The 19481-nt window shown below is 36.7% G+C and overlaps 1 protein-coding gene across 4 annotated transcripts in view; it reads right to left on the reverse strand.

Annotated features, from left to right (window-relative positions):
- Positions 1-266: 266 nt before the first annotated feature.
- The window catches only part of LOC145283588 (uncharacterized), a 148934-nt gene continuing 129719 nt past the window's right edge, over positions 267-19481 (reverse strand). For all 4 annotated transcript variants that reach the window (XM_080132512.1, XM_080132514.1, XM_080132515.1 and 1 more), the window contains 3 exons: positions 10884-10958; positions 4626-4700; positions 267-633 (listed from right to left, as the gene is read on the reverse strand). In XM_080132512.1, coding sequence (XP_079988638.1) covers positions 314-633; positions 4626-4700; positions 10884-10958 — 470 coding nt within the window. In that variant the 3' untranslated portion in view covers positions 267-313. The remainder of the gene's footprint in view (positions 634-4625; positions 4701-10883; positions 10959-19481) is intronic.

The raw sequence follows: 19481 nt of genomic DNA on the forward strand, positions 1-19481 counted from the left end.
ATATATATATATATATATATATATATATATATATATATATATATATATATATAGAGAGAGAGAGAGAGAGAGATAGATAGATAGATAGATAGATAGATAGATATAGATATAGATATATCCCCCAAACCAGGATAATATATATATATATATATATATATATGTACATATATATGTATATATATATATGTATATATGTGTATATATATGTATATATATACATATACACACACATATATATATATACACACACACATTATATATATATATATATATATATATATATATATATATATATATATATATACACTGACACCTAAGGATTTTGGAGCTTATTTGCAAAAGTAGGTTTAAAAAAGTTAATGAAGAATGCAGATTGTATAAGGGAAATGACATCAGCCGATACAATTAACACAACGGGAACCACCATGGCAATGACGGCCACACCACCAATCACCTGTGATGATCTCCTCTCGTCTGGGATGCTTATCTTGCTTCTCCTATAACGAGATGTCTCATTTCGTCGGGGAAATAACTTTTGCAGTTCTTTCTTTGTTTCCGGTTCAGTTGTCACATTTCTACAGTAGCAATATATCTCCTCCGCCCGTGTTGTACCGGTAGTTACTTGATTTGTTTCTGCAAAACAACAGCAACAGATTATAAATATAGATAATCCAGTTACAAGCAATATCTTTAATGACTTTGGCTTTGTATAGATAAATAAGATAAAATCATCCAACTTAGATAAGTAGTATTCTAACTAGACAAAGTTTAATAGATAAATATTTGTCAGACACCAACGAATACTGCAGGTATTACATCAGCTCTATTATTAGCACTTTAGATTAAGAAGAGTTTTACGTTTCGGAGACAGAATCTATCAGCTCTTACCAATAATCAGAAAAAAGACATAAAAATTTCGACGATATTTCAGTCAGAGTAGAATCCCTGTTAGAAAATTAGATTTTTCAAAGACAACAACAAACATTGTTAAAATAACAAACATAACTTTCATTATAGATAAATGAGGGAAGCGGTGTTAATGTTTATATATTTTACATAATATATATATATATATATATATGTATATATATATAAAATATAATATAAAGCTGAATGTGTGTGTGTGTGGTCACGAACAGGCTCCTATATTGTTGACTATTTTAAAAAACTGATTACATATAATGATAGAAGATGTATCGAGACACAGGAATGGGTATGTTTTATCTGGCAGAACGGTGGTTCATTAAAATTGTGGGGTCTGCATTCGCCACTGGTTCACAAAGTATGGAAATAACAAATATTAAAATTAAAAAAAAACGTTTACAAGTGTTTTTGATATAGATGTACATAAGAATACTTTGATAAGTATGTTTTAACTTAAATAGGGATGGTATAATAAGATTGTGGGGTCTGCGTTCACGCCTGTCCTCCATGGAATGAAAATAGGCACAGACTTTAATAAAGACGTTTTATATCTATCTATCTATGTAAGTATACTGTGATAATTATGTTTCAGTTTGAAGAAATATGGTATAATAAAATTATGGGGCGTTCGTTCGCGGGTGACCTCCATAGAATGGAAATATATCACAAAGTTTAACAAGTTTTTTTTAATATAGATCCACAGAATATTGTGATAAGTGTTTCAATGTGAACAGGTATGGTATAATAAAGTATGGGGTTTATCTATTTTATTTTTACCTTCATCATATTTTGCTTTGGTTTTGATACCCCCTCAAATTCGAAGCTATCTCTTTACAACCCTTCCTTTTCATAACCTATCATACTTTCATAAATCAGAGTCCATTTTCTGTAGGCTGTTTTTAAACCCAGTCAATGACGGGTACTTTTGTTAGTATATATATAATTATTTCCATAGTCAAGCAACGTCACAGCTCACAAGAGCCATGAAAGCCAACAAATCGGAAGTCCAAGGTACGAGTTTCCTCCTCATTTGGGCTCATTAGTTGAACACAGTGTCGCTCTAGTGAACTGAAAATAATTATATCGCTTATCAAATTCTGAAAATTCTTTATATATATATATATATATATATATATATATATATATATATATATGTATGTGTGTGTGTGTGTGTGTGTGTGTGAAACAGCACTGTATGTGGATGACTATAATGCTCCTCATCTTGAGCTGAGCATATTGAGAAGTGATATACGAATTACCATTAGCGTAAAGCGATGCTCTTTGTGTAAACAAATCGAGCTTAGGTATTTCGGATGATCTCAAAACATCGTTAATTCACGACACACAGCATCTGTCGTTTAACGTAATGGTTAGGAGCCTTGACTGTCGTATAGGCGGTCGGGTTTCAATTTTGGCTTGAGGTAGTTGCCTGTCTAGCAGCACTGATGAACTGTGAAACAACGAAACAGTACTGTACGTGGATGACTATATATATATATATATATATATATATATATATATATATATATATATATATAGTCTAAAGAAGCTTTGGGTAAAAACATGTAAAATAAAATAAAGAATGCAACTTAAATTCCTGGTATCTTTTTATCTTTTTGCATGCATAACCAATTAATTTGCAAACTAACTTTAAAATAATGAGTTAAAAGAAGATAGCGGGTGTGATTTTGTACAGCTGGGAGAACGATTTGATAATTTGTCAGTACTGTTACGGTTCTCTATGAGCTGGTGTTCATATTCAGAGTTGGAACGTCATTGTAAAATTACTACACTTATAAGGATTTTCTTTCGTAACAAAAGACTTCTATGTTTTTACCACCAGCTCTCAAATCTCCACTTGGCTCTAATTGAAATGACCGGCTTTCGTCTTAAGGAAGCATCCTACTTTGACAACTTCTGGGATAGCATTTCACTTCTGACCTAAAATGGAAGACGTACATCAGATCCGTTGGCAAAAATCACCGGACAAATAGTGGGATCGTTCTAACGCTCCAGAAAGTATTTCATTTCCGACACAATCCTCTACTTTTAACCAAATAGATTCTAAGATGGAGTACTGTTGTCACAACTGGGGAGGAGCTCCTAAGAGTACATTTTCCTACCTTAGCAAGGTACAAAACTGTCTTCGAAATCAAGTGGGCGGGGGCATTTTCGCGTCTATACTTCCTTTTTATCATAGAAGAGACATATCGAGTCTATATTTGTTCTATGTACCTTTATGGGATATGATCGATTGAACTTAAATCTATGGTTCCCCTCTATAAACATTTCGTAACAAATACACAATCAACAATTTCACTCACTCTCTATCTATGGCTCAAACTAAACGAAAATTCCACGAACACGGCTTCTTTCCTAGAACTGTCCTCATCAGTCTCAATTGTCATCCATAATTTTACTGACGTTTCAAAAGAAGTAGACGCGATCTAAACGCTTCTATCTACCAGTATCCAACTTTACAAGGCTTTAGCTGAATTTTAGCTCATATCATGTCACTCTTAGATTATAACGAGCTGCAATAGACCAGGCATATTTGTATTTTACTTTGGAAATATATTATTACAAGATAGGGTTTAACGGGAAGACATAGGATTGGATACTGTATTCTAGTTGGAATATTATTTTCGCATTTATTGTTAAGGAAACTAAACACGACATTGTGCTGATAAACGTAAAGGTACAAGGTTGGAACAATAAAATTGTCGCCCTAAAAAAACAACAGTACAGCTTTATTTTAAAACTTTTATTAAAATATCAATTCAGATAACTTGATTATGTAGTAGAACTGACATCTATTCAATATAGTAGCCTTCAGCCCCAATCACCGCCTCGATACGGTTATGGAACTAGGAGCATGCCTTTTCCACAAGTGCCGGCGGGGGCTCGGCGAATACTCGGCGGACGGCAGCGATCAGGTTGGCTTTGGTGTTGTGAGAGGTCATGTTGGTGATGTTCTCGCCGTATGACCAAATGAACTTGTCCAGCGGGTTCAATTCGGGTATGGAGGAGATCAGTGAAAGAAGGGTACAAATCGTAGCACTGTGGGCTGGCGCCTATTCCTGCTGTCACAACCAAGGTCTGCCAACGGCCACCTGACTGCACCAGGGGATCACTACATTCTACAGCATATCCAGGTACACTTTGATGTTGACTTTCAAGCCGACTTCGAAGATGTAAGGTGGCATGATGTGGCCCTCACTTGAAACCACACCAAAGACCATAACCGTGGCCGGAAACTTTATTTTCATCACCCTGTTTTTCGTGGCCATCCAAGCGATGCATTTTAAGGGTGCTGGCAATGGTCATAAATTGAATCTGTAGAGGGCATGATTTGTACAGCGGCGCATCTCCGATCTCGCCTGTTGAACATCGTGTCACTTTCAAACATATTAAAAGGCTCCTGTCGCTCTTCGAATTTGTCCACAACTGATCAACTAGTAGATGGTCTGCACCTCTCCTACCCCCCCCAAAAAAAAACGGTTTTCATCAAACGGAAATGGATTCATCGTCTTTTCTAGTGTGACAATTTTATCGCCCCGCCCTGTATTTATATAATAAATTAAACGAAATTCTCTATGGAATTTACTGACAATTATTATACTAGAATTTCATACTGCGAAATCATGCTATGAAATAAAGCATACAATACAACAAAACAAAGTAGGAATTGTTATTCTTACCAGTTGTTTCACGTCTCAATATTGAACTTGTTTTTTCACTAGTGAATATTTGACTATAGGTGACATCATTTGTATCTAAAATTGAAATTAGAATAGAAAAACTATTAAATGTTGGTCTCTACCGTTGGAAGATGTTTCTAAAATGAGGAAAATGTATCTTTGGGTACAACAACACTAGAAACACACACGCACAGAAAAAACAGACATGCAGACACGCACACACACATACATATATTTATATTAAGATTAAAGATGGTAAGCTCTTATAAGCATCATTAAAATAAAAAAATAAAAAAAACAATTTAATACACAGGAAAACTGTTTTGCAAACAGGTAAAGATGACAATATTTTCTTTTCTTTCTTTTTTTTTTAAAAAAAAACATTGAAATATTTCTCATTAATTTCGGATAATATCATATCCATTGTTAGAGAATGAAAAAAATTTCGCATCTTAACATGTTTCCAAAACAGTTTGTCTGCTTATTTAAAGTTTTTAAATTTTAATTCCAATTTGAATAATTCTAGGGTTAACACGTGGCCAAAAACTGGCTGGATAGTTCCAACAGAGGCACCAACCACAACCTTGATACAACAGCATAAAGGATTGCATAAAAAACAAAAGAACTCTTTCCCTCTCCAATGATAACGAATTTTTAAAACTATTTTTTGCATATATATATATATATATATATATATATATATATATATATATATATATATGTGTGTGTGTGTGTGTGTGTGTGTGTGTGTGTGTATGTGTGTGTGGGGGGTTAACTAGGTTTAAAAATGTTAATAACGACATACAACCAGATCCCGTTTGGCCACGTCTTTAAAGCGCAGCACCGGGCGACAGTGGCTTCTTGATCCATTTGCCACTTCGCTGTAGAGGATATCCTTAGGGAGACGGCGATCGGGCATTCTGCGCAGGTGTCCAAGCCAGCGCGATCATTGTATCTTGAATGTCTGGAACAAGGAGCGGCTACCGGCAAGTCTTAGCACCTCTTCGTTGGTGATTCTATCCCACCAATTGATGGCCATGATATGTCGCAAGCATCAGAGATGGTAGATGTTCAGTTTTTCTCGTGAAGAGCATAAGTGGTCCAAGTCTCTGCTCCATACAGCAGGGTACTCAGAACACAGCATTCGTAGATGCGGCATTTTGTACGAGAGGTGAGGTATTTATTGAACCATGCTCTTTCACGTAGTCGGTTGAAAGTAGACGCTGCTCAACCTATGCGCGTTTGTAGCTCCTGTTCAATGGATACTCCCTTGTTGATGTTGGATCCAAGATACGCAAAGTTCTCGACAGTCTCTAGTTCGTGGCCATTGATGGTGATTGGTGATGCGTCACCCTGGTGCATCACAACTGTCTTCTTCACACTGATTACCAGTGCGAACTCCGCACAATCAGCGCTCAATTTGTCAAGCAGCCGCGGGTGCAAGACCAATGCAGCATCGTCTGCAAACAGCAGCTCAAGTATTAGGATTTTTCGAATCTTGGTTTCGGTGCTTAGGCGAGCCAAGATAAAAAGTTCTACATCAGAGCGAGTATGAAGGAACACACTGTCTTCGTCCTCGTGATTTCCAAAAGCTGGGTGTAGAAGAACTGAGAAGAAGATGCCAAACAGTGTGGGAACCAACATACAACCTTGCTTGACTCCATGCACAAGGGGAAGTTGTCAGACATGTCACCCTCGAAGAAGACTGCGGCTGTCATGTTGTCATGGAGCAATCTTATCAAACTAAGAAGAGTTGGTGGACAGCCCAACTTTTGTAGGATGGCAAACAGATCATCTCTACTGACCATGTCAAAAGCTTTCGTGAGGTCCACAAATGCGATATGGAGAGGTCTACGTTATTCTCTGCATTTTTCCTGAATTTGACGCACTGAACATATCATGTCTGTAGTTGAGCGCCCGCTGCGAAAGCCGCATTGCGATTCTGGATAAACGCGGCTTGCAATCTGCTGGAGCATTGGAAGGAGCACTCTGGCAAAGACTTTGCCGGTGACACTGAGTAAAGATATACCACGGTAGTTATTACAATATCCTTAGTCTTCTTTCTTGAATAAATTGACAATTTTAGCATCTTTCATAGCTGTTGGAAATTTTCCGTTGCACCAACTGGTGCAGAGGAGATCGTACAAGTGCAGGAGCAGGAACTTATCGCACTTGAGCAGGTCTGGTGGAATCTCGTCGATATCTGGGGCCTTCCATACATTCGTGTGTTGGAGAGCTACTTCGAGTTCTGACATAGTTGGAATGTTGTCCAGTTCGACTAGGGTGTCGAAGTTCGGAGTGGAATTCAAAGCTATGAGTGTGATGTTGCGCGGTTCGCCATATAGTACAGAGTAGTGCTCCATCCATCGTTCAAGATGCTTCATAGGATCAGTGACGAGCTCCCCTGTAGTAGATTTTAAAGGGCAAACTTTCTTTCCGCTCAGTCCAGTTGCCTTGCAGAGTCCATGGTACATGACACGTAGTTTACCGCAGTCAGCAGCAGTCTGGGTTTCATCGCGCATGTTGTTCCAGTAGTTGTTTGCACAGTGCCGAGCAGCTTTCTGGAATTAACTGCGAGCCTCTTTCTAGCTTGGACACGGTGCTGCGTGTCGGCCTGCTCACATAGTTTTTGTGAGCATCGTTTTTGGATAGTAGTAGAGGTTCTACGATTTCGACATTCTCAGCCATTCAGTCTTTGCAAGGCGGCCGCTTGGTTCTAAAGGATGTGATTGCAGCATCATGCATCACAGTTTGCAGGATTTCCCAGGATTTATCCAGGTTCACTGCTCCCGCTGGTGCAGAATCTCTCAGCTTATTTTCGAGCGCAGTGCGAAACGCACTGATGCTGTCGTTGTTCTTTATTGCAGTAGTGTTGAGACTACGACGTGGTCTTGGCTTACGTGGTGCAGGTTTCTTGTTCGGGAGATCGAGTTGTGTCGGGACAAGTGAGTGGTCGGTATCACCATCGGCGGAGTGATAGGTTCTTGATCGTTTGACAGAACCGATGTCTTTTTTTCTACACAATTGGTGCCAATGTTTGGAACGAGGATGTCTCCAAGAGACACAATGACACATTTTCTGTTTGAACCAGGTGTTTGACCATTTTCATTTATTTTACCAGTACCGAAGTGACTAATGATGTCAGGCCAGGCAGTATGGTTTGCACCGACTCTGGCGTTGAAGTCTCCGAGTACTAGGAGGTGATCGCTGGCTGGGATCCTGCTCAGTATTTCGTTGAGACAGTCGTAGAATTCATCCTTCACATGATCTTCGCTAGGCAGTGTTGGTGCATAGACGCTGATGAGGTGTACTGGTGTATCGGCGCAGTTGATCTTCAGTGTCATAATTCTCTCTGAAATGCTGACCGGAGTGTCTACTACAGGTTCTCTGACTACTTTGTTTGTCACAGCAAAAACTTACTCCATGGATGCGATGTTCTTCTTCTGCGTTGCCAGTCCAGAAGAAAGTGTAGTTTTTTTCCGAGATGAAGCCAGTTCCAGCCAATCTGGTCTCCTTTAGAGTGACAATGTCGACAGACAGCTTGCCAAGTTCACGGTCAAATAATGCGGTCTTACGAGGCAGACCTTGTGCACGAAGGTTGAGATTCGGGTCATGCGTGAAACCCGGACACAGTTTACGAATGTTCCAACTTGTTTTTTCGGTTTTCTCATGGGATGATCATCTTTAGTTAACTATTACGTGTAATTATATTCATGCAGATATTCTACATGATTTATACTTGTATAATATTTGCGTAAAAAGTTTATAGTAAACACAAAATTGTTTCCATATATATTTATGTATACGTATATACTTTTGTTTAATCTATTTATATATCTATCTATTATATTTATAAAAGTTAACGTGTCTGTGTGTCTGTGTGTCTGTCTGTGTACATTTCCCTACGCAATAACTCTATCAATTTTTAATCTAAAGACTCGATATTTGATATATAGGGTACTGAGATTTGGAAAAATCTACGTGGTCACTTCTCGGCCAGGAATTTGGCTGTTAAGGGGTCAAAGTTCAACGATTTGACCTTTGATAACTCTACCAAACTCCTCCGCCAATTTTGGGTCTAAACATTTGAGATTTTAGATATTGGTTCCTTGGACATGGATCTAACTTAATAACTTGATTTGAGCCCAAAAGCATAAATGTTAAGAGGTCATAATAGGGGTCAAAGTTTAAAAAAATTGACCGTTTTTTTCTTTTGCTCAGCATACACCTCCAAACACCCGGGCAACGCCAGGCAACCACGCTAGCATATCTATAAAAGAGAAAGTGTCCGTCTGTGTGTCTGTCTGTCTGTCTGTCTGTCTGTATATCTGTCTACAATTCCCTACGCAATCTCTCTGTCAATTTTCAGTCTACAGACTGGAAATTTGATATATATATATATATATATATATATATATATATATATATATATATATATATATATATATATATATATATATATATATGAGATTTGGAAAATCTTTGTAATCGGTTTTCAGACAGAAATTTGGTTGTAAAGTGGTCAAAGTTCAACGATTTGACATTTGAGAACTGTACCAAACTCCTCCGCCAATTTTGTGTATAAACAATTGAAATTTTAGATATAGGTTCATTGGACCTGGATCTAACTTAATAACTTGATTTAAGCCCAAAACAATAAATATTAAGAGGTCATAAAAGGGGTCACAGTTGAAAAAAATTGACCACGGCGGTCTCTACCAAATTACTTAGACAATTACTGGCCTAAACATTTGAAATTTTAAATTAAGGGTATTCAGAGATAGGACAAGCTTTTTAATCGGTTTGGGTCGAAAATTTGAGCTACTTATATATATATATATGTATGTATGTTTGCATCTCTGCCTAAAACTTTCGACAGTCGAAGAATTGACTACAAACATTAATTTCTTCACTTTCAACTGCGCACTTTTCTACAGGGAGGGGTCGCTTTTTCCGCCGATATTATCGAAAGCCATCCCCTCTTTCCGATTGTCTATCCTTAATTTAAACATAAGTTACTTTCGGTTTAGCGGTGGTCATAACAGCAAAGACGTCACATTTTTTCCCATTCTTTTCCTCCTTCGCGGTACAGGTTCGAGTCTGCCTTCCTACTACCACGTTTTTTTTTTTTGCTCAACATACCCATCCAAAACCTCGGGAACACAGACAATTTCTGGTCTAAACATTTGAAATTTTACATAAAGGGTATTCAGAGATAGGACAAGCTTTTTAATCGGTTTGGGTCGAAAATTTGAACTACCAATATTTAGATGTATGTTTTCATGTCTGCTTAAAAGTTTCGACAGAGGCGACGGATTTTCACAAGATCAGTATTCTTTTTAAGCTCGACCTCTCAGACGATATAAATGGAAAAATGTGCTAAAAACATTAATTTCTTCACCTTCAACTGGGAACTTTTCTACAGAGAGGGGTCGCTTTTTTCGCCAATATTGTCGAAAGTCATTCCCTCTTTTCGATTGTCTAGCCTTAATTTCAACATATGCCACTTCCGGTTTGGCGGTGGTCGTAACAGCACAGACGTCATGTTTTTTTCCCCCCATTCTTTTCCTCCTTCGTGGTACGGGTGGGAGCCTGCCTTCCTACTAACACTTTTTTTTTTTGCTCCACATACACCCCGGACTGAAATGCTAGTTTAAAGTAAAATTAATTTCCGATATTAATATTATTTGTTTTATTTATTCCAATTTATATTATTACATTAGAGACGTATGGTCGGATATTTAGTTAATATGGCTGTTCGTTATTTACCTCTTAAAATCTCAGTAGTTTGTCAATAGTTTAGCAAACGATGTGCGCATTCAGTTCTCGCGCAAATGAGAATACAATCGCAAAATTTCTTTGTGCTACTTGATATCCTGAATATAAGTAATCTGCTTATTTATTGAAGATTAAGTAAACACAAATTATTAGAAATTAATCGCATTATTTAGATTGTTCGGATTACTGTAAGCATCTTCAGTGATATTTTCACAACGTTTTGGTCGATGTAACCTCCGAGTTTCGTCAAGTGTATCTTATCAAACTCGGGAAACTTCCTGTCGAACTCGAAAGAGTCCGTGGTGTAGTGAATAAAGTATTAGTAAAATCCGTGACGCACACGTGGCGCACTGGCGCAGTTGGTAGAATACTTGGTAAAATTCAGTTGTAAAAGTTACACTCTTCTGGACGTTGATAGACTTTTACGGCTCGATCTTAATGAACTAAAAAGAGCAAAAATGAACACGAATTTAAAATTACCTGTGGTCATCTGCGTGTATATCGGACTTGTTTCAATACCTTCGGTTTTTTTCGTAGAACTTAAAACATCTGTCACTAAAAATACAAAACACAAGAACATATAACGTAATGATTTACACGATTATTCTAAAAAGGATGGAGTCTCGAGTAGATTAATGCATACCTGCACAGATTCTGACATCAGTGGAATCAAGCTAAATTTCAATTACATATATGACATTCAATTACTTTCATATAGAGTGTTTTAACTCCGTGTATAAAATAAAAGTAAATAGAATCCATGTTTATTGAATCTTTTATATATAATAACAATCTTTTATATATAATAACAATCTTTTATATACAATAACAATCTTTTATATATAATAACAATCTTTTATATATAATAACAATCTGTTATATATATATAACAATCTTTTATATATAATAACAATCGCTATTAAATACTCTCAACATTATTTTAAATAGACAACACCAACACGTATATAACCGAATATTTATTTTAATGTTAATATAAGAGAACGCTAATTAAATCTGCAAAACAGCAACAAAACTAAAAAAAAAAAAAAAAAAAACAAATGACTCAGTTCAGCAATTGTCCATCCCCATTTAGCCCCAAAAGCTCCCAGGGGACGTCAAATCCTTGAGAAAATGAACAAACGCTGCAGTGCTAGCCCGTAGCATATATAAATTTGATTGTTGCACAACGCAAAAAAAAGAAAAGAAATGACTAAGTCCATCATTTGCCTGCCCCTCCATTTAGCCTCAAAAGTCCCTAAAGCCTTAACATATTTAAATTTGAGTTTAGCTCCATGCAAAACTGCTAAATAGACATACACAGAAGATTTTGGACAAATATGGTAAAATATCCCAAAAAATGGAATGTTTTTATTAGTTCTAAAAGAGCCCCTGGGGCACACCCGAGAGTTATCGCGAAGTATAGACAAACAAAATGATATAGAAATCAGTTAGTTACAACTTTTCAGAAAGTTTTATAAAAATCCAAGGCATCATTTTTTTTTAATAAGCACAAAAGTGTCAATTGTAGCGATTTTAACCCGAAAGGCACCCTGAGAATAGCAACGGGAGTTTTCCCAGAAAATCCGTTCTGTTACTTTTTACTCATATCATGTTTAAAATTTGTGCAAAATTTCCCAAAATTCCAAGGCGTAGTTATTGAGACAAGTGCAGACAAACAAACGGACGAACGGACAAGAGTAAATTTACAGGTCCACCTTCCTTTTGTCGGGGTACAAAAAAAAAATAGTAAATCAAATGTTCAAATATTTGAACGAATGTTGTGTACGACACGATCATGTTTGAAAGTTTGAAACACCAGTTCCAATTAGGTCACCGAAGTTAAGCAATGTTGACACTGGTCAGTACTAAATGGGTGACCATTTGGGAATATCAAGTGCTGTATTTCCCATCCGCTTATCTCGGCATTTTTTCCAGTCAATCTGGATTTTCCTTGCTACCGGAATTAAGCGGTGCTGATTCAGGAGAGATGTTATGGAATGCGCAACAATTGTTTCACAATTACACGCGCAGCTACCCTTACACGATATATCCATTGTCTCTCATGATTAGACGGAGGCCATTAAATCCATTCTACAATAAATATTAATGAATACTTTGATAGTTGAATGATGTAGAATAACACGAGACGATTGAAAAAAAATGAGTTAAACAGACAAATTCTGATTACTTATGAGGACGGTTAAGTGTTTGCTGACATTAAATTTGGAGACGGCATTGTTGTGTGACGAAGAGGCTTTATTTGTACTTCACCAGCGGGAAATTATTGAAAAACGTTCTCGTCATGGAAACTGATCATGACGATAGACACAGAAAAATAAGATAAAATTCTTTTCAATTGTTGCAGAGGAATGTATGAATGTTTTACAAGGATACACCAATGATGATGTAATGAACTCTAATCATCTTGAAGAAAAACTGTAACACCTATGCTACTGACCTCATGTCATGCCATCAAAACACTAGAGTATGGACTCTCCTTAGTCTTAGTCGACAAGCTTTCTAGAGCTGGTGAATTTAACAAATTATTTTATATTTATTGTGTATCTAATGTGGATAGAGTAATCTTTGATAATAATATTTTGTATTTACTGATATATATATATATATATATATATATATATATATATATGTATGAGTATATATATGCATATATTTTATATAATTTTCTTTATACTAACATTATTGGCTACATATGTGCATACATGTTCCAACTGTGATTTCATGGCCTGGTGCAATGGATTTCGAGACAATCACTGTTAAAAAATGTATGCACATAATTGACTAATAATGTTTGGATAAATTAACAAAAAAAATATCATATAATAATACAGCTCTATTTGCATTATTTTATAAACACCGGGTTTACATTAACATCTTGGAAAGCTCAGCAACACAATCATTATATATATATATATATATATATATATATATATACATATATATATATATATATATATATATATATTTATAAAGTAATAGGGTTCGTGTGTTTCTGTCTGTGTGTACAGCTCTCCATCATCAACGAAATATAAAGGAGGTAAGAGGGTAGATCTCTCCTGGTAGAGAAACATTAGAACCCATTTTAGGATGTTTCTGTTATAGGAGACATAAGAATCTATGCCTAATTTCTTTATATACTAGTCTACAAACTACCCCCATATCGAATGACTTATGCTCATTTGCATATCACATTATATTAAATCTCTTTAACTAATTACCTCGACCTTATTACATATTGTAAATATTCTAATCATTTCAACTGTACTATTTACAAAATCTATTTAACATTTAATTATTTAATATATTTTCATTTAATTTTATATTCGATTTATTTCACTTTACGTATATTATCAAAACAATTCATTGGCGAGCAAAGCTTTATGTTTTGGGATTGTATTGAAAATGTAATGGAAATTTCAATTTCGTTCCGTTTTAATCTTTTATATTTTACTTGCCAATATAATTGAAAGAATACAATTCAACTATCGTAATTTTATATAAATAAACAAAAACAAATATTTTAAAATAAAACTTTATTAAAAAATAAATAATTTTATTTTTAAATGAAAAAAAAATCAATTTAGTAAAATAATTGTATTAAACACCCCCAGCCTTGTCAGCAAACCTGTAAACCTATAAAAGTTAACATTTCGAATGTAAACAGTGATTTTTCGATTTTGTTAGCGCTTGCCGCAATTAAACACAATTAAAACGGAACTAACTTTATTTCCATTCTATTTTTTAAACAACCCCCAAAACATAACGCTCTCTTCCAGTTATAGCCAATTTTTTTTTAATTAAATAAAACAGGTCAAAATAAACAGATAAGCGCATTTTCTTTTAAATTTTTCTTACAACCATTGTCATTTAACCAACTGCAGGATACCGTTACTTTTGTGGGGTTGTTTTGAAAATGGCACGGAGATTATAATTTCGTTCCAATTTAATCTTTCTGGTCGAGCCTATTTCGAAAGCCTGTTTATCATAGATTTGAACTACAAATAATTTATTACATTTTGATTATTACTATCTTAAGACTTAAAGCTTATATTTATTTCATTTTTCTATTTATATATTGAATTAGTTATTTCCAGTCTTATTTAAACTTAGTGCTTTCTTTAAACCGGGTGAACCTTTTATAAAAATATGAGTTTAACGTAAAGAACACGAACAAGGTTTTATTCAACTGAATTTCTTCCAGTTTACTAACAAAATATATAAATTTAAAAGAGATATAAATAATAAAATAAAAAGGTTATGTAATTTAAAAGAAATACACGTACTCACAAAAGCAGAACTTTTTTTTACACATTTTTTTCTTTAAAACCATAACAATGAGACTAACAATTACCTAGATCTTAGTAATTATTTGTTTTAATAGAACTGTTTTAATTGTACTGTTTACTTAGTTAACCTAAGTTGGTATTACATTTATTTTACATTTACTTTTTTTTTTAATTATTACTTTTAGACTGTGACGTTTACACCCGGAAGTAATGAGTCACACGTAGGTCGCTTTTATTCATTCCTTTTGGTCAAGATCAAAGTGTAGTATCTGTTCTTCAGATGCTGCACTTCATTTTCTTGTTCTCTTTCGGTGGAGGAGAAATCCTTCACGACTGAGACAATTTTTATTTTTGTACCTTTTCTCCACGTTAAAATACGACCCTGGTGTCTAACTCTGTCCCGTGGGGAGGCATAGTAAATAGGTACAATATAATTGTTTATAATTGTACTATTCAGAAATATTATTTATAGTTCGTCCATTTCAGTTAGTATACATTTCCTTTACGCTTAATTAATTTACAATCATTAATATCGTTAAACAATTCCGTTTAAAACCGAAATTATGCCACCCAAACGAAGTAGAAACGAAAGTGAGGAAGAAAGAATGGAAAGATTGGAAGCTAATAGACTAAGAGTTGCTGCAATTCGCTCCAATGAAAACAATTCAGATAGAGAAAGACGTCTAGAACTTAACAGGATACGTCAAAGAGAAAGGAGAGCAAGACTGTCAGATTTGGAAAGAGAAACCCAACGTGAAGCTGACAGAACTAGACATGCTGTAAGGCGGTTAAATTCATCACAAGATGGAATTCAAGAAAGGCAAAGATATGCACTGGAAAGAGAAGCAATATTACGATCGAATGAATTATATGAGGTAAGTAGACGTACACAAGGTCAGTTGAGAGTGGCTCAACGACATCAGAATGAATCGGAAACCCAACGAAGCTTTCGCCTATACCAAGGGCAACAACGAGAGGCTGCATGGAGAGAGAGTATGACTTTGCCCCAGCAATTGACAGAAAATGAGGCAGCTAGACAACGAATGACTGCTTTGAGACACCATGAAATAGAACACTGCAATAGAAAAGGATTGCTCTACAACAAAAATGACTCTCTCACTACAGCTGATATAGGAAAAATGGACAAAGTATGTCAACATTGCTCAGCTGTAAAATTTAAAGGAGAAACCCCTGGTTGTTGTTGTTCTTCTGGCAAAGTTGTGCTTGATAGCTTTCCACCACTGCCTCAGTTGCTTCAAGATTTGCTCTCCGGCAATGGTCCCATCTCTAAAGATTTTCTGCAAAATCTACGCAGTTATAACAATTGTTTTGCAATGACATCATTTGGTCACAAAATTGCGGCAGTACATGGGTGGAATCCTTCTTTTAGAATTCGAGGCCAGGTTTGCCACCAGATTGGGAGTCTTTTACCACCTGAAGATGAAACAGCAAAGTTTATTCAAGTCTACTTCTTGGATAGTCTGGAAGAGGAACTACATAATCGGGGACGTGACAGTAGACTCAATAGAGACATTCTCCAAAGTCTGACTGAATTTTTACATGAGAACAACAGCTTTATTTGTCAGCTGAAAACAACAAAGGAGAGGATTGAAGAAGAACACTTGGTAGAACATAAAGTTGTCATAAGGGAAGACCGAAGGCCGCAAGAAGAGCATCCACGGCGATTCAATACTCCAACAACAACGTATGAGATTGGAATATTAATGGAGAATGAACCAACAGCTTACCGGGATATTGTCTTGCGTTTTAGAAATGATACATTAAAATGGATCTCCGAACTACATCCCCTCTACGATACTTTAATGTACCCGTTAATGTACCCCTATGGTTCTCCATCTTACAACATCTACATGAAGGCATCCAATGGGCGAAAAGTTACCCAACAGCAATTTTATTCGTTCCATTTAATGACTCGGCCTGGAAACTATTTTCTCTGGTACCGAAGACTATTTCAACAATGGCTGGTGGATGTGTACTGCAAGATTGAAACAGAACGTTTACAGTTCCTGAGGCGTGAGCAACAGACCCTGAGAGCTGACAATTATAGCAACTTGAGAGATTCAATTCTTAGGGAGGATGGGAATCCAGAACAGTTTGTTCAACGAGTTGTACTTCCGGCAACTTATACAGGAGGCCCTCGATACATGTTTGAGCGTCAAAGTGATGCCATGGCATATGTTCGGCGAATGGGCCGAGCCGACCTCTTCATCATGTTCACAACAAATCCAAAGTGGACAGAAATTACAGAAAATTGTCTTCAAGGGCAAGACCCTCAGGATCGTCCAGATATTGTTGCCAGGGTTTTCAGGCAGAAGCTAAAAAAGTTACTTGAATTTATTAAAAAGGGAGGATTTGGCAGGTTGAGGGCTTTCCTGTACAGTATTGAATATCAAAAAAGAGGACTGCTGCATGCACACATCCTCACCTGGCAGGCCCCAGAGGACAAACTTCTACCAGAAAAAATGGATCTCTGCATATCTGCAGAGATCCCTGACAAAGAGGAAGATCCTGATCTTCATGCTAAAGTGATGGCACATATGGTGCATGGACCTTGTGGACCATTTAATCCAAATTGTCCATGTATGATTGACAACAAATGTTCCAAAAAATACCCAAAAGAATTTCTTCAGTGTACCAAGCAAGGCCAAGACTCTTACCCCAAGTACAGGCGAAGAAAACCAGAAGATGGAGGCCAGACTGGTACAATAAGGATGAAGAGAAATGGTCGGTATGTTAATCAAGAAATAACAAACCAGTGGATTGTTCCGTACAACAAGGTCCTCCTTCAGCAGTTCAACGCTCACATTAACGTAGAAATTTGCAGCTCGATCCAAAGCATCAAATATGTCCTCAAATACGTGAATAAAGGATGTGATCAAGCAGTGTTTGAACTACAAAGAACTGATGGAGCAGCTAACCAACAAGGCCAAGTACAAAGTCACATTGTGGATGAGATCCAGCAGTTCCAGAATGCAAGGTATGTCGGCAGTTCAGAGGCAGCCTGGAGGATATTGGAACATCCCATCCATGAACATTTCCCCCCAATTGTACAACTTTCTGTTCATCTTGAAAATGGGCAGCGTGTCATGTTCTCAGCTGATACTGCTCTGGAACGAGCCCAAGGTCCACCGCCTGCCATAATTTTGACAGCATTTTTTCAACTCTGCCATGAGGATGACTTTGCAAGGGGTCTCAAATACGTAGAAGTCCCTGAGTTTTACACTTGGAACAAATCGACAAAGAAATGGATGAGAAGAATGCGTGGGGTACAAGTTGAAGGTACTGAAAATGATGATGTATGGAAGGCACCATGCATTGGGAGAATCTACACGATTAGTCCAAAAGCAGGGGAGTGTTATTTCTTACGCCTGTTGCTCAATGAGGTTGCTGGTCCAACTTCATTTCAAAATTTGCGAGCATACAATGGTCAGGTGTTTGAAACATACAGAGCAGCGTGCCTTGCTCGAGGCCTTCTAGAAAATGACCATCACTTGCATCAAGCAGTAGGAGAGGCAAGTGCCACTCAATCACCTTCAAATTTGCGAAGCCTATTTGTGATAATTTTAACAGCCTGTGAGCCAAGAAATCCTCTTGAGATCTGGATGGCTTTTCGTGATGTAATATCTGAAGACATTCTTCACAGATACAGGCAAGAAGTTAACAATCCAGAAGCAGATTTTAATGAGGACATCTACAATAAAACTCTTTGTCTAATTGAAGAAAAAGTTCTCCTTATGTGCGGTCAACCATTGGCAAGCTATGGATTACCTGCACCAATGCAAGGGAGAGATGAAAGACTCGCGAGAGAGTATCAACGTGAAGTTACTTATAATCTTGAAGAACTTCCCTACAAGCAGAAAATATGCAAGAAAAACTGACCGATTCTCAAAGAGAAGTTTACAATTCATTCATGGCAATGTTGGAAGCACAAGGTGAAATGAACAAAAACATGATGTTTCTTGATGCTCCAGGTGGTACGGGCAAGACTTTTGTAATCAATTTGATCCTTGCAAAGATTAGATCCATCAGAAAGATTGTGCTTGCAACAGCATTCAGTGGCATTGCTGCTACTCTACTACAAGGTGGCCGCACTCTTCACAGCACTTTTAAAGTACCCTTGGATACTCATCGAATGGATCAGCCAGTTTGCAAAATTACTGGTAACTCAGCCTTGGCAAATGTAATTAGAGACACCTCTGCAATCATTGTAGACGAAGCCCCAATGACGCACAAGAGTGCTTATGAAGCAATTGACCGAACACTGCAAGACATCACAGGAAACAAGAATCCCATGGGTGGCATTCCAACCTTATTTTGCGGTGATTTCCGTCAAATCCTCCCAGTGGTTAAAAATGGCACAAGGGCTAACATTGTCAATGCAAGTTTGAAACAATCCTATCTCTGGAGGCACGTTATAGTGAAGAGACTGACTACTAATATGAGAGCCTATATCTCTGATAACACAGCTGCAGCAGACTTCTCAAAATTGCTTCTCCAAATCGGTAATGGTCAGTTTCCTATCACTTCTTCACCTGACACAATTAAGATTCCAACTGCGCTTGGTAAATGTGTCGGTAATCAGAAGCAACTGAAAGACAAAGTGTACCCAGACCTGCAAAACAATGGAAAATCACCGGATTGGCTTGCTGAGAGGGCTATTATTTCGCCATTAAACAGCAATGTGAATCATTTGAACAATTCAATAATGGATGAATTTCCAGGAGACACAAAGCAATATAAGTCAGTTGAT

Source organism: Euprymna scolopes, chromosome 8, assembly GCF_053919585.1.
Source record: "Euprymna scolopes isolate OS-2025 chromosome 8, ASM5391958v1, whole genome shotgun sequence".
Lineage (NCBI taxonomy): Eukaryota > Metazoa > Mollusca > Cephalopoda > Sepiida > Sepiolidae > Euprymna > Euprymna scolopes.